Genomic DNA, 12,516 nt, shown 5'->3' with positions numbered 1-12,516 from the left:
AAGCAGTGGTGGAATTCAAATACCTGAACAACCGGTTCTCTTATTCGATGCAGGCCTGGCCTTCCCAGGTCTAGAACGGATTTCCAGAAGTGGCATCCATGCACTTCTGGTGGATCATTCTAGGCCTGGGAGGCCTCCTTCAGGCCTCCGAGGCCTAGACTGGACTTCTGGAAACCAGCCGGTTCTCCGAATGCAGCAAAATTTAACTACCAGTTCTACCGAACTGATGCAAACTGGCTGAATCCCACCACTGGTGGTAAGTCAAGGACTATCTGTATCAAGGTGATGCTGGAGAAAAGTACTGGCTTCTCTGCGGTGCCCCAGGCCACCCGGAATTAACGGAAACCTGTCCCCCCCGAATCTCCTGGTCTCAATGGGGTCAGCTAAAGGGTGTTGCACCCGCAGGCCAGGAAGGGACCCGGGGCTGTTGATGCAAACCAGGGCATGATGTGAGACGTCAGGTTGCCAGCTTTTCCTGGGCTGCCTCTCAAGCAAAGACGGGGGAGTTTTGCCAGTAGGAGTACACGAGGAACCCTGTGAAGATGCTGTCAGTTTTCACACTGGAGTAGAAGCCGGTGTACTCGCCCACCGCCACCTGCACCCAGACCTCATCCTCCGGCTCCAGACGCACCAGGCTGCCTCCGGACAGGGATGTCGGCTTGGGCCAGTTGCCGTAAAACTGGAAGAAGGAAGCGACCGACTTGCCGTTCTTCATGATGTCGAACTGAAGGCTCATCCGGTAGACGGTGGCGTGCACGGCGAAGTAGTAGAGCCCCGGGATTTCGCAGAGGAACTTGCCAGTGTTGCTATTGTAGTGGCCTTGCTCATTAATCAGGACGATGTCAAAGACGATGGGCTCGTCGGGCAGAGGGGGGCTGCGGGACTCAGAGCGCTTGGCGCTGAAGGCCGAACGGGGCGCAACTGCACACTCCCCCTGGGCCCCCTTCTCTCCCAGGAGCCCGTTGGTGCCAGGGCTGCCTGGCTCCCCTCGGGGGCCTGTCAGTCCTTTTGGGAGAAAAAGTAAAAGCAGAGTGAAGGTGAGAGCAAGAATGGAAGACGGAGCAGGAGTGCGTGGCTCTTGAGAGGTTGGATTAAACATAGGAGAAGGAAGGAAGGAAGGAAGGAGAGGAAGGAAGGAAAGGAAGGAAGGAAATGGGAATGAAAAGGAAGGAAGGAAAGAAGGAAGGGAAGGAAGGAAGGAAAGAAGGAAGGAAGGGAGGGAGGAGATGGAAATGAGGGAAAGGAAGGAAGGAGATGGGAATGAATGAAGGAAGGAAATGGGAATGAGAAGAAGGAAGGAAAGAAGGAAGGAAGGAAGGAAGGAAATGGGAATGAGAGGAAGGAAGGAAATGGGAATGAGAGGAAGGAAGGAGATGGGAATGAGAGGAAGGAAAGAAGGAAGGGAGGGAGGGAAGAGATGGAAATGAGGGGAAGGAAGGAGATGGGAATGAGAGGAAGGAAGGAAGGAAAGAAGGAGGGAGGGAAATGAGAGGAAGGAAGGGAGGGAGAGAGGAAAGAAGGACTATGAAGGTGGAATAACAATTGCAGCACATATTTAACCTGAGTCTGTAATATCCAAATGAGGTTCATCCACAGGGGTCAAAAAAGTCAAGTCCACTCTCTGAAGCCTCACCTCTTTATAAAAAAGGGGGGGGGGTGTTCTTCAGTTGTGCATTCACCCCCTCCCCATCCTGATGCATAGACCCCTCTCCACCTAGTGGTGTTTGCCAATGCAATTATCTACCTGTTACACACTATTGTTTTTTTCAAAAATGATTTGCATTTGTCCTTCTCCTGCATTTGTTTTCCCTTCCTTTGCCTGGGAGACACTTAACGTCTTTTTTTCTGGATCTATGCATGTAGATTTGATGCATGTCCCGTGTTCATTTGAAACCTCTTTCCTATATTGGAAACCTGTCATTACATTTTTGTTCTTATTTTTTCCCCCCAGCCCTTGGGTGCAGAGGCATTCCCTCAGGAGATGCTGGGCTTATGAATAACATCTTTTCTCACTGATTTCTACCCTTAAATTGGGGGTCCCCAGCACTGGGCATTGCTGAGACAACAGCCCGATTTGGAAAAAAACAAATTTATAAATTTATGCAACCCAGCCTGCCCCACAATCCTTAAACGATTTGATCCCAGCAGAAAAGCCAACTGATTTTCCATCCCTTTTCTTACCTGGATGGCCAATTTCGCCCTTCTCTCCCTGCAGGCCTGCAGCCCCATCTCGTCCATCACGACCGTCCCGGCCGGGCAAACCCTGGTGGCCGTGAGTTCCAGGGGTCCCAGGGAGACCCGGCTGCCCTGCACACAAGCTGGGGATCTTGTTGTCTTCCAAGTGAGCCGCCTCCTTGGCCAGGGCGAGGAAGAAAAGAAAGCGGGAGAGCATCTGCTCCATGTTCCTGAGGCCTGAAGAATCAGAAGAATCACAAAGTTGGAGACCGTAAAGGTCATTTAGATCAGGGCTTTTCAACCTTTTCACCCATTGTACCACTTTTAGGATATGGCAATATCCGAGTACCACCAGTCGCCTAGCAAGGTGTCAAAAGCTTGATGACCAAAAAAAAAGGAAAAAAGTGATGAAGTACAGGTAGTTCTCGACTTCCAACAGTTCACTTAGTGACTGTTAAAATGGCACTGAAAAAAGTGCCCCCCAAGCCACAGCCGGGAAAGACACCTGCCTGCCCGCCCAGTGGCGCTCTTCCTCCTGTCCGAGATTTTCATTGTTGTGAGCATTTCTGTTGAGGATTGGCAGCGGGGGTGGGGTGGGGGGGGTTATTCCCCCCGTCTGCTGGGTGGTTGCAGCAGGTTTTGGTCACTTCACATGACCCTGGGATACTGTGACCGTCATAAATATGAATCAATTGCCAAGCATCTGAATATAAATCACAAGACCCTGGAGATGCTGCAACATTCCAGCTGATTGGCACTTCTTCTGGGCTCAGCAGAAGCGCCAGGATCAGCGCCGGGCTCCAGCTGGATCCTGGCGCTGATCCTGGCGCTTCCACTGAGCCCTGACAGCCCCAAAGCGCTGATCCTGGCGCTTCTGCTGAGCCCTGACAGCCCTGCAGCTCCAGCCATCTCTCGCTCAGGCTTGTGCGGTACTGCCACCGGTTCAGCTCATTCCCCTCCCCTGCTACTTTTCTAGGATGGTCGCGTACCACCTGCCAGGTGCCAATGTACCACAGGTGGTACCCGTACCACTGGTTGAAAAAGCCTGATTTAGAGCAACCCCGGTGTGTCTGGGGGTGTCATATTTGCATCAAAGGCCTAATCTTAGGATTAGCCCTGGCTGCTGTTATTGGAAAGTGGAAGAAGGAGAGGGGGGGGGGTGTCATTGTTTAACATCCAGGTGCCAGGTTTGTGTCCTGTGTATGTTTTGTTTGTGTGCATGTGTTACAAGTTTGTGTGTGTGAAAGTGAGTGCGAGTGAGTGTGTGTGTGTGTGGGGGGGCACAATAGCACTGTTTCTGCATGTCTGAATGCATTGATTTCTGTTTTTAAAAAAATCAATTGTCTACCAGGCAGTGTTTGAGAGTTTTTGATTAATTCATCAGGAAAAGCAGGGTTCCACTAAACACACGCAGAGTGCCTTTTCCTTTAAAAGGACAGGAGAGCATCTCCGCCTCCTCCAGATTGGAGTTTAAAGGCTTTCCTGGCAGGTCAGATTTCCACCAGTGCCTCTCCTGGCATAAATTAACCCAAACATTGAAATTTACAAAAAGTTTGATGGGAGAGGAAGAGGAAACCAATGAGGACTCCTTGACACACAACCCCCCCTTTCCCAAAATGCCTTCCAGCCAATCAGGGCTCCCTGGCATATTCTTTTCCCCCCCTTCGCCCCCCAACTACACGTGATGTCCTCCTTGCGAGCTTTGGCATCGCCTGGCGCTTCGGATGTTTCTGCATTTCCTGTGCTGAGTTTCAAGGCACAAGAAGCGAGGAGCTGGCTGGGAAGAGCCGGCTCTGTTTCCCGATAGCAGCTGAGGAAGATTCGGGGGGGGGGGGGGGAGAAACGACACACTGTGATGGCATTCAAATCAAATCAACTGAGAGAGAGAGAGAGAGAGAGAGGGAAGGAGGAAGAAAGGAAGAGGAGGGAGGGAGGAAGGAAAGAAGGAGAAAGGGAGAGAGAGGGAGGGAGGGAGGGAAAAGGAAGAAAAAGAAGAAAGAAAGAAAGAAAGAAAAAAAGAAAAAGAAAGCCTGTGGTTTTCTTTCAACCATTCTTGGTCTGTCTAATTAAGTCTCTCTTGCCCCAGGTCCTACCTGGCAGGGAGGTGAGGATGCTAAAAAAAATTGGGGGAAAATCAAGCAGGTGCCCTTAAGTTCTGCAGATAAAGGAACCGATGAAAGAAAGGTCAGAATGGGTAAGATCTGAATCTCTTATATTGGGGGGGGGGAGAAGAGGGTCCTGAGGGAGTCATACTTAAGGACAAAGCAAACGCCAGAAGCCCCTTTTCTCCTGCACTTACTTTCCTTGCTTAATCCCCCTCCGAGATGCTGTGTGATCAGCAAACCAATCAGCAAACTTTCTCCTTTTTCGGGGGGGGGGAGTGTACAAGACCGGGACCCCTGCCCACCCCTGTCAGAAGACCCTCTTATCCAAAGCAAGGTAGCCTCAGCAAAATCCAAACCAGCCTTGTGCTCCCATCTTTTCTGATCAGCCTAGCTGGGAATGATGGGCTCTGCAGTCCATACCTCCAGAAAACCCCAAACTGGGAAAGGTGGCCTCCTGCAGCCCCCCAAGAGGCAGGATGGGGAGGAAAAGGGACCTCCAGCCCCAGCAGTGTGTGGGGGGGTCTCCTTTGTACATGCACAGATTTGGGGACAGATTCCCCCTTACCTGGTTTCCCTTTGGGGCTTTTGTCTCCTTGCTTCTCCCCGGGAGGAATGGACTCTCCGACCGGCCAGCTGGCTGCTTGAGGGCCTCTAGTGAGCTCCGCCGGCCGGCCTTCCCCCCACCCCCAGCTCCCCCCCTCCTCCTCCTCCTCCTCTCTTGGTCTCTCCTCCCAAACTTGCAAAGGAAACGGGAGACTTTGCCAAAAGCTACATTGCCAAGGAAGGGATGGACGGGGGTTTGAGCGGCGCAGCCGGGACACTGGGCGGGTGTGTGTGTTTGTGTGTGTGTGTGGGGGGGTGAATAGGCATCCCAGCTGGATGTCCCTGGGATAGGTCAGAAGGAGAAGAGAAAGGAGTAAGGGGGGAGGGGGTCAAGGATATGGGAAAAAGTCATGGACAAAGGGAAACCCTCAATGAAAATCTGTGTTTCTCAACTACGGTCACTTTAAGACCTGTGGACTTCAACTCCCAGAATTCCCCAGCCAGCTTTGAAGTTTGAGTTGAAGTCCACAGGTCTTAAAGTGGCCAAGGTTGAGAAACATTGAAATACAGGGTTGAGGATGTCAAGGAAAGGGGTGAAACACGGGGTCCCTTAGGGGTGCTTGCCCTTCCAAATCAACTTTGTCCTGTTTGTGATGGGTTATTACCCCTGCGGAGACCCCACGAAGGGCTGGAGTTACCTAATATTGTGTCCCTTGTTGAGAAAACACAGTGGCACAGTTTCCTATCCCATGCATTGCCCTAAATCAACCGTCTTCATGTTTTGTGTCATGCCCTGGTCATAGAACGTGCTACAATCACAGCAGGATTTTAACCACAAGCTCAGCCATAAACAACACAACCCTGTTGTAGCGTGCGCACACAGCTGAGGTGTGCCGGAGTTTACACAGAACGGTGTCTGCTTTTCTGGGCATCAGCTGCGAGACCACCACCACCGAGCATGGGAAGAGGGCCTTTTGCTTACGGAGCGAACACAAGAAGCTTCTCAATGTGCATAGAAAAATAACGGGAAGCTTTTCCTGGCTGTGAGTCCAAGCAGGGTGGGGTCCCAGCATAAACACACACAGATTTCTGTCTGCAAGCAGGGAGTCTAGCACCGAACATCCTCCCGCTGAACAGAAGCAAGGAATGAAGCCTTGGAAACTGCTGAATGTAGGTTGTCAAGAGAGATTTTTGCCTTGGGTGTGTAAATGTGCGTAAGTGCATGCATACCTGCTTTCAATCAATGAGTTAAGATCAATCAATCAGAATAGAGTTGGAAGGGATCTTGGAGGTCTCCTAGTCCAGCCCCCTGCTTGAGTAGGAGACCCTTACTATTTCAGACATCACTGTCCGGTCTCTTCCTAAAACTCTCCAGTGATGAAGCACCCACAATTTCTGAAGGCAAGCTGTTGATTGTCCTCACTGTTAGAAAGTTTCTCCTTAATTCCAGGTTGCTTCTCTCCTTGATAAGTTTCCATCCATTGTTTCTTGTCCTGCCTTCAGGTACTTTGGAAAATAAATTGACCCCCTCTTCTTTGTGGCAGCCCCTCAAATACTGAAAGACTGCTATCCTGTCACCTCTAGTCCTTCTTTTCTCTAAACTAGCCAAACCCAAGTCCTGCAGCCATTCTTCATATAGTCTCCAGGCCTTGGATCATCTCAGTTTCTCTTCTTTGCACTTTTTCCAAAGTCTCAACATCTTTTTGTAATGTGGCAGCCAAAACTGGGTGCTTCTGCAGCATAGCTGCCCCCTCCATTTTTTCCCATGCCCCCCTTTGTCTGCCAATCATCAATATCTGACGTTCAGCCTTGGAGGAACTGAAATGGTGGCATTGACATGAAATGTTGCAGAGGACAGGGGATCCTGTCAGCCCCTCCTTCCCGTTCAGGCAACTGGCAGGCCACGAACACTGGACCTGGTCAGGCTTCATAGCTCGGTTAGCCCGTAATGTGCTGCTTGGATGCTGCTCCCATACTCTTGCAGGACACCTGGAAGTCATTCATTTGACCTTGCCCTGAATGAGGGAGGTCTGGACCTTTTCTCCCCTTAAGCCAAGAAATAAAATCCATGCCCCTTGCTGGCTGACACATAGGTCACTCGGTGTCATGTGTGTGCCACATATATCACACGTGCCTGTTCCACTATCAGCAGCCGGGACTGCTTGGTTGTATTTTTTTATTGCTGCATATGGCAATCAAGAGACGTTCTGGGTGTTTTTCAGCTGTGATAGCAACATCTGGATGAGGTCACTCCCTAACCATTGCAGACGCTGCTGTTGCCAGCTGTCTCCATGAAACTCCTCCCTGCTGTTGAGTGTGTGTCTCTGTGTGTTTCCCAGATGGGTGCATTCTTCTACTGAGGTCAGTGGAGAGACATCAGATGGGCAAGGCAGTTCAAGCTGTTGACCAGAAAGGAGTCCAGGTCCCCCCCCCAGTTTTCTGACCCCTTGCTCGACACAAGAAACAGAAAAAAAAATTCAAAAGGAGGCAAATTTGGCTTCTCTGAGTTCAGTCCTGCAGAGAGAGACTGCGTAGGTGAAGTCAGATTCCCCTTTTCTCAAAAGAAAATTTGGAAACGCTTTTGGTTCAGAGAGGCTTAAGAGAGAGACCTGAAATTGAAATATGTGTGAAATCACAACCCAGTTTTTAAAAGGATCCGCTTTCATGATGCCAGAAAATGTCGCAGCTTCTATGATGTTATAATTACTTTATTATTGTTATTATTATTAATTTTAAATGAGTTTATAAAGCATAATTGAAGTGGAAGCCTCTTCAGAGGGAGACTGCCTGGCTGCTGTGGGCCGATCTTGAAAAGAGCTAAGCAGGGTCAGTCCGTCGTTGGGCATCATACTTCACGCGAGGCTGGGAAGGTGAAAAACCTCCCAGAAGATTTTCGGTTTTGCCAATAACACATCACAGATATTCCTGCAAAATCAGTGGGAGTTGAGAGAGATTGTCCGACTGCACAGCCATCGGCTAATGGAAAAGGCTGGCCCGTGAACTGTCGGGAAGTCGGAGGGTTATCTGTCAGAGATGACTTAGTGGAAGTTAGATCCCTTCCAACTTCATGATCTAGGATTCTCGGACAGAGAGATCCTGGATCCACTTCAATCTATCATTTGATAGAGGCAGAAGTGGAGTCAAGAAGGAGAGTCAATGCAGAGGACTTCAGGAGCGATTCCCTGGAGATACTTTGGGGAGCAAACCCATAATGGTTTGCTGCGAGATGAACAGATCAAAAGGTCTCCTGGACTGGGACGTCTCCTGGCTGCCTCCAACAGGCCTTCCTCCCTCCTTCTGGGCTGGGCACTGGGTGGGTGGGTGGGGGCCCTCAAGGCAAGAAGCACTCCAGAGGGTTGGTGGAGTCAGGCAGGATGTTGCAGTTCAAGGGCCAGAGGATGTCCAAGCGGGCCAGGGGCTTCCGGCAGTGCTCCTCTGCCCCCAGACACACAGAGCGACAGGGCTGCAAGGTGCCCCCTTCTGGGATGCACTTCGGGACGAAGAGGCTGCAGATCAGCAAGCGCAGGTGAGGGTAGCACCTGAGGTCCCGCAGCACCTGAAAATGAGGAGGGTGAGCTCTGTCAGGGGCTGGAATTTAGGAATTCCTTTGTTGTGGGTCTGAGCTTCTATGCACAGCACCAGCTGGACCACCCTCTTGAGGGACCAACACAATCACACAATTCACTAATGAAGAGAGTCCTTTGTTAGATTTCCTAGAAGTCATCCACTGAGCCCAACTTAAATTGTCCATGTGTTGATAGGGATGAAAGTTTGGAATTTGCTCTCCATGTGACACCCACTCTGGAGATCGCGAGTCTCTCCCCAAGGGTGAACCCCTTTCCCCCTCTCTCAACCTTCCTGCCAGCCCAAGTCTGCCCTTGGCCTCACCATGTAGTCTTGAAGCAGTGCCTCAGCACTCTGCTGATGGGGGATCATCAGCCAGATGTTGGGGAAGGAGGTGGAATTGTAGCTGAGACCTTGGCACATTTCTATCTTGATGGGTTCACAGGAGGCCTCTGCTAGTGGTGGGAGAGAAGACAACATCTCAGAGAGTAACCAAAATACAATTGTACAGAGTTAAGTTGCCCTCTGCTTTTGGGGGAAGGGGACTAACTGCATTGAAAATGAACATTTGTGAAAAATGGAGCCAGGTTCTCCAGAATTCACACATTGGATCTCCTGTTGGTTTTTAGGTTCTGCTCAACATCTTGGGACCAGCCAGCTGAAGGCCAGGAGAAAAAGGAGGATGGTGGGCTGGGTGGGAGAGAGAGTGTAGTTGACCCACCTAGGATGTTGGGTTGAGGTCACAGGTGAGGCCTGAACTGCAGACATTGCAATGCATAGTTCTGCAAATTGGCCAATGAAGACAGCTTGGTCCACGTAAGAGGACATTACTCACCCACTGATGTGGAAGAAATGCTGGTACAGTTGACTTCGTCACTTCCATCTGGACAGTTCCTCCAGCTGTCACAAACGAAATCCTGGGCCACACACTCGCCATTTCCACAGACAAATTCTAGAGGTCCACATGTTTCTTGCACAGGATGATGGATGGGCAGGTAAAAAGAGAGAAGAATTTAGAGAAAAGAATTCCCTGGACTTTTAAGATCAGTATTTCTCAACCTTGGCAGCTTGAAGATGGGTGGACTTCAACTCCCAGAATTCAAGGCTGGCTGGGGAATCCTGGGAGTTGAAGTCCACCCATCTTTAAGCCGCCAAGGTTGAGGAGCATTGCTTAAGATGGTGAAGATGTCTGCCCACATTGCCTTTCTGGCCTTTCTCTTTGAAGCCAGAGATTCCCAGAACAAATCCAGATTATTTTTGTGCCTTGCTTGAAAATAGCCACCTCAATTCTTCAGTTGAAAAAAAAACCCAGAGCATCTGGAAAAATGCACTGCAAATAGGACAGGCACAAAGCTCGGCCTTAGCATAACCTGTTGGCCCCAGCACGGCCAGGAAACCCTTCACAAGTGTTTGTTCTCCACTTAGATTCATCAATTTGAAGTCATGGATTCATTGATGCCAGACTGCCGCCTCCTTAATCTCAGCTGAGGTCCTGCAGAGGTGGCTGCCTGCAGCAGTGATTTATTAACTGTTGAGAACCTGGCCTGCAAGTCTAGCAGCCATGCACGAAAGTTAAAAATTAATGTTTGTATCTTTCAAAGCCGCATTCTAGGCCACAGTTTACAGAAGGATGAACATTTTGTCCGATTAGATCATCTGCCTACATGGCAGGCACCTTTAACACTTCTGCTGTGACTTTTTGGCCAACACTATCCACTTATGCATTGCTTAAAAAAAGGAGAAAGGAATGGAAGGAAGTGCATCACGCCTTCAAGAGAATACCAGGGAAGATACCAATTTAGGCTATGCCCTTGTTAGTGATTTGTACCATTTTATTGTGTTGTTCAGCTACCCCTTTGGTAATTTATCATAGAGCCTTTATATTGGCTGAAGGGATGGTGGGGTGATGACCTTTGTTTAAGCAAGGTAGATAACATGCTGATATCAATTCATATGCCTGCTGAGAATTGGAGATGACTTTTTTTGCTTTTGAGATTGGGCAACATCTGTATCAAGAATTTGCACCATTATCTATCCACCCTTCCATCTACCCACCCACCCACCCATCTACTCATTCACCAATCCCTCCATCCACCCACTCATCCCTCCCTCCCTCTCTCCCTCCCTCCCTCCCTTCATCCATCCATCCATGCATCCATGCATCCATGCATCCATCCATCAACAGCAGTGCTTCTCAACCTTGGCCACTTTAAGAGGGGTGGATTCCCAACTCCCAGAATTCCTCTGGGAACAAGGCTGGCAATTGGAGTTCACACATCTTAACAGTCGCCAAGGTTGAGAAACACTGATTTGTCTGTCTGTCTTTCTATTCAATTGTGTAATGGATACATACTCTTTCTGCTTATATAAACACAACCCCACTCATCTTGTGGGTGGGGAGGAGTTTCTCCCTTCTCAGAAGGCCTTTTTAATTTGCCTGGGAAAATGGAACAATAATTACAGGAATCAAGAAACCAGAACTGTGTTCCATCTCAGAAAGAACAGGGCTTGTGAACAAGCAACCACAATGCTCCTCATGAGACTTGGATCACGTTCAACCTTTCCCTGCTTGGCTGGGTCACCTGAATAATTTATGTCCCTTGGCTGAGTCCCCTCTCTTGATGGGAAAACCCTCAGCACAGAGGGAAAGATCCAGCCATGGACATTTTTAAAAAACGCAGTTAGAAGGTATGGGAGTCTTTGAGTCAAGGAAGAAGTTGTTGGCTGTTCTTTCTGGAGGGTCCTTGTTGCTGTCTAAGATTTGTCATCAGGGTTAGAACGGAGTGGGGTTTGTGGTGGGGAGAGGAGGAGGAGGAGGAGGGCTGTGGAGTCCTTGGTGCTCTCTGAGCTTGGTGGTTTTCTTGCAGATGTTTCATTACCCTACTAGGGAACATCATCAGTATACTACTACTGTCACATAGTTGGGTAAAGAAATGTCTGCAAGAAAACCACCACGTTCAGAGAGCGCCAAGGACCCCACAGTTCCACCCTGAGCTACAAATATCCTCTTCTCTTCTTTCTGCATTTTGTTTTTGTTTCCGTTTGGTTTATTTCCCAGGACAGCTTACCTGTCCAATCACTAACCCTGCTTAACTTCCAATTCCAGGTCAGATCTACCCTACTTATTTGGGGTAAGGTGCGAGCAGATAACTGGCTGCATCCTTTAGCCTCAACGGATTCCCCCATTACCTACTTTCACTCAGGTTGTGGGCCCGGTAGATAGCAAAGAACCCATCATCCCCAATCTCCTCATCAGCCACGAACAGGACGGTCATGACGTGATGGGATGAAGTCAACACAGGAGGCATATTGGAGTTGCAGAACCTGCAGGGAGCAGGAAGGTTGAACTTAGTTCTGGAAATGTGAGGCAGGTCAATGCAACCAGGAACCTGGAGCCAAAATGAGTGTGCCCACCTGGATTATTCCACAAGGAGCACAGAGGGGTGGGTGAGTGTGCAAGATGACTTACTCACCGACCCATGAGGTTGCTGGTCCCCATGGCAGCACTGTCATACACCTCCACAAAGTCGAAATTGCAATCTTCGTGGGACTCAAGGCTGAAGTTGTAGAATTGCAGCTGGATCACATGGCCCATGGGCACAGAGATGTGCCAGAGACAGATCTGGAAGAGAAGAAAAGTCCGGGAGATGAGCAGAGAGAGGCAGGATGGGGAGCTCCATGCTAAGACAGAGTGGTGTTACAAGGGGGGGTGGTGGTGGTAAAAATCTGGAAGAAAGTCCCAAGCCTTTTCTCCTAGCAGCCCCCTAGGTTTCTTTGAACATGCACGTGTCATTGGATGGGGGAAGAGGGGCATCAACACCAAGACCGGAAGCCGTGGGAACTGGACCTCTTGTCTTTTTTGGGTTTGAATCTTCATCGACGTGACCATGAAGAAGTAATCCAAAAGAGAGCCGGGACGGAAGGGTTTGGGTTTTTTTGACTACAGGATCTTGGGTATGGGGCTGGGTTTTTTCCCCCTACTCAGACTCCATCATAATATGAGGCCCATTTTTTTAAACAACCAAGGTTTAAATTTCCAAGTCAAAATTTCTCAGGCTCAAAATTTCTATCTATTGTATCTATCTGTCTGTCTGTCCGTCCATCCATCCATCCATCCATCCATCCACCC

The 12,516-nt window shown here is 49.5% G+C and overlaps 2 protein-coding genes across 2 annotated transcripts in view; both read right to left on the bottom strand.

Annotated features, from left to right (window-relative positions):
- Positions 1–487: 487 nt before the first annotated feature.
- Positions 488–2,424, bottom strand: C1QTNF5 (C1q and TNF related 5). Its single transcript, XM_015813571.1, has 2 exons — positions 2,182–2,424; positions 488–1,005 (listed from the first exon to the last, which is right to left on the bottom strand). Exons 1-2 carry the CDS (start codon positions 2,399–2,401, stop codon positions 488–490), a joined length of 738 nt encoding a protein of 245 aa, XP_015669057.1. The 5' UTR covers positions 2,402–2,424.
- Positions 2,425–8,154: 5,730 nt separating this feature from the next.
- MFRP (membrane frizzled-related protein) overlaps positions 8,155–12,516 on the bottom strand; it is a 13,320-nt gene continuing 8,958 nt past the window's right edge. Inside the window, exons 10-13 of the mRNA XM_015813560.1 lie at positions 11,861–12,009; positions 11,581–11,711; positions 8,712–8,842; positions 8,155–8,379 (exon numbers count right to left, since the gene is read on the bottom strand). Coding sequence (XP_015669046.1) covers positions 8,155–8,379; positions 8,712–8,842; positions 11,581–11,711; positions 11,861–12,009 — 636 coding nt within the window. The remainder of the gene's footprint in view (positions 8,380–8,711; positions 8,843–11,580; positions 11,712–11,860; positions 12,010–12,516) is intronic.

This window comes from Protobothrops mucrosquamatus, unplaced genomic scaffold (genome assembly GCF_001527695.2).
Source record: "Protobothrops mucrosquamatus isolate PMUCROS unplaced genomic scaffold, P.Mucros_1.0 scaffold169, whole genome shotgun sequence".
NCBI lineage: Eukaryota > Metazoa > Chordata > Lepidosauria > Squamata > Viperidae > Protobothrops > Protobothrops mucrosquamatus.
This window is presented reverse-complemented; position numbering and strand designations above follow the sequence as displayed.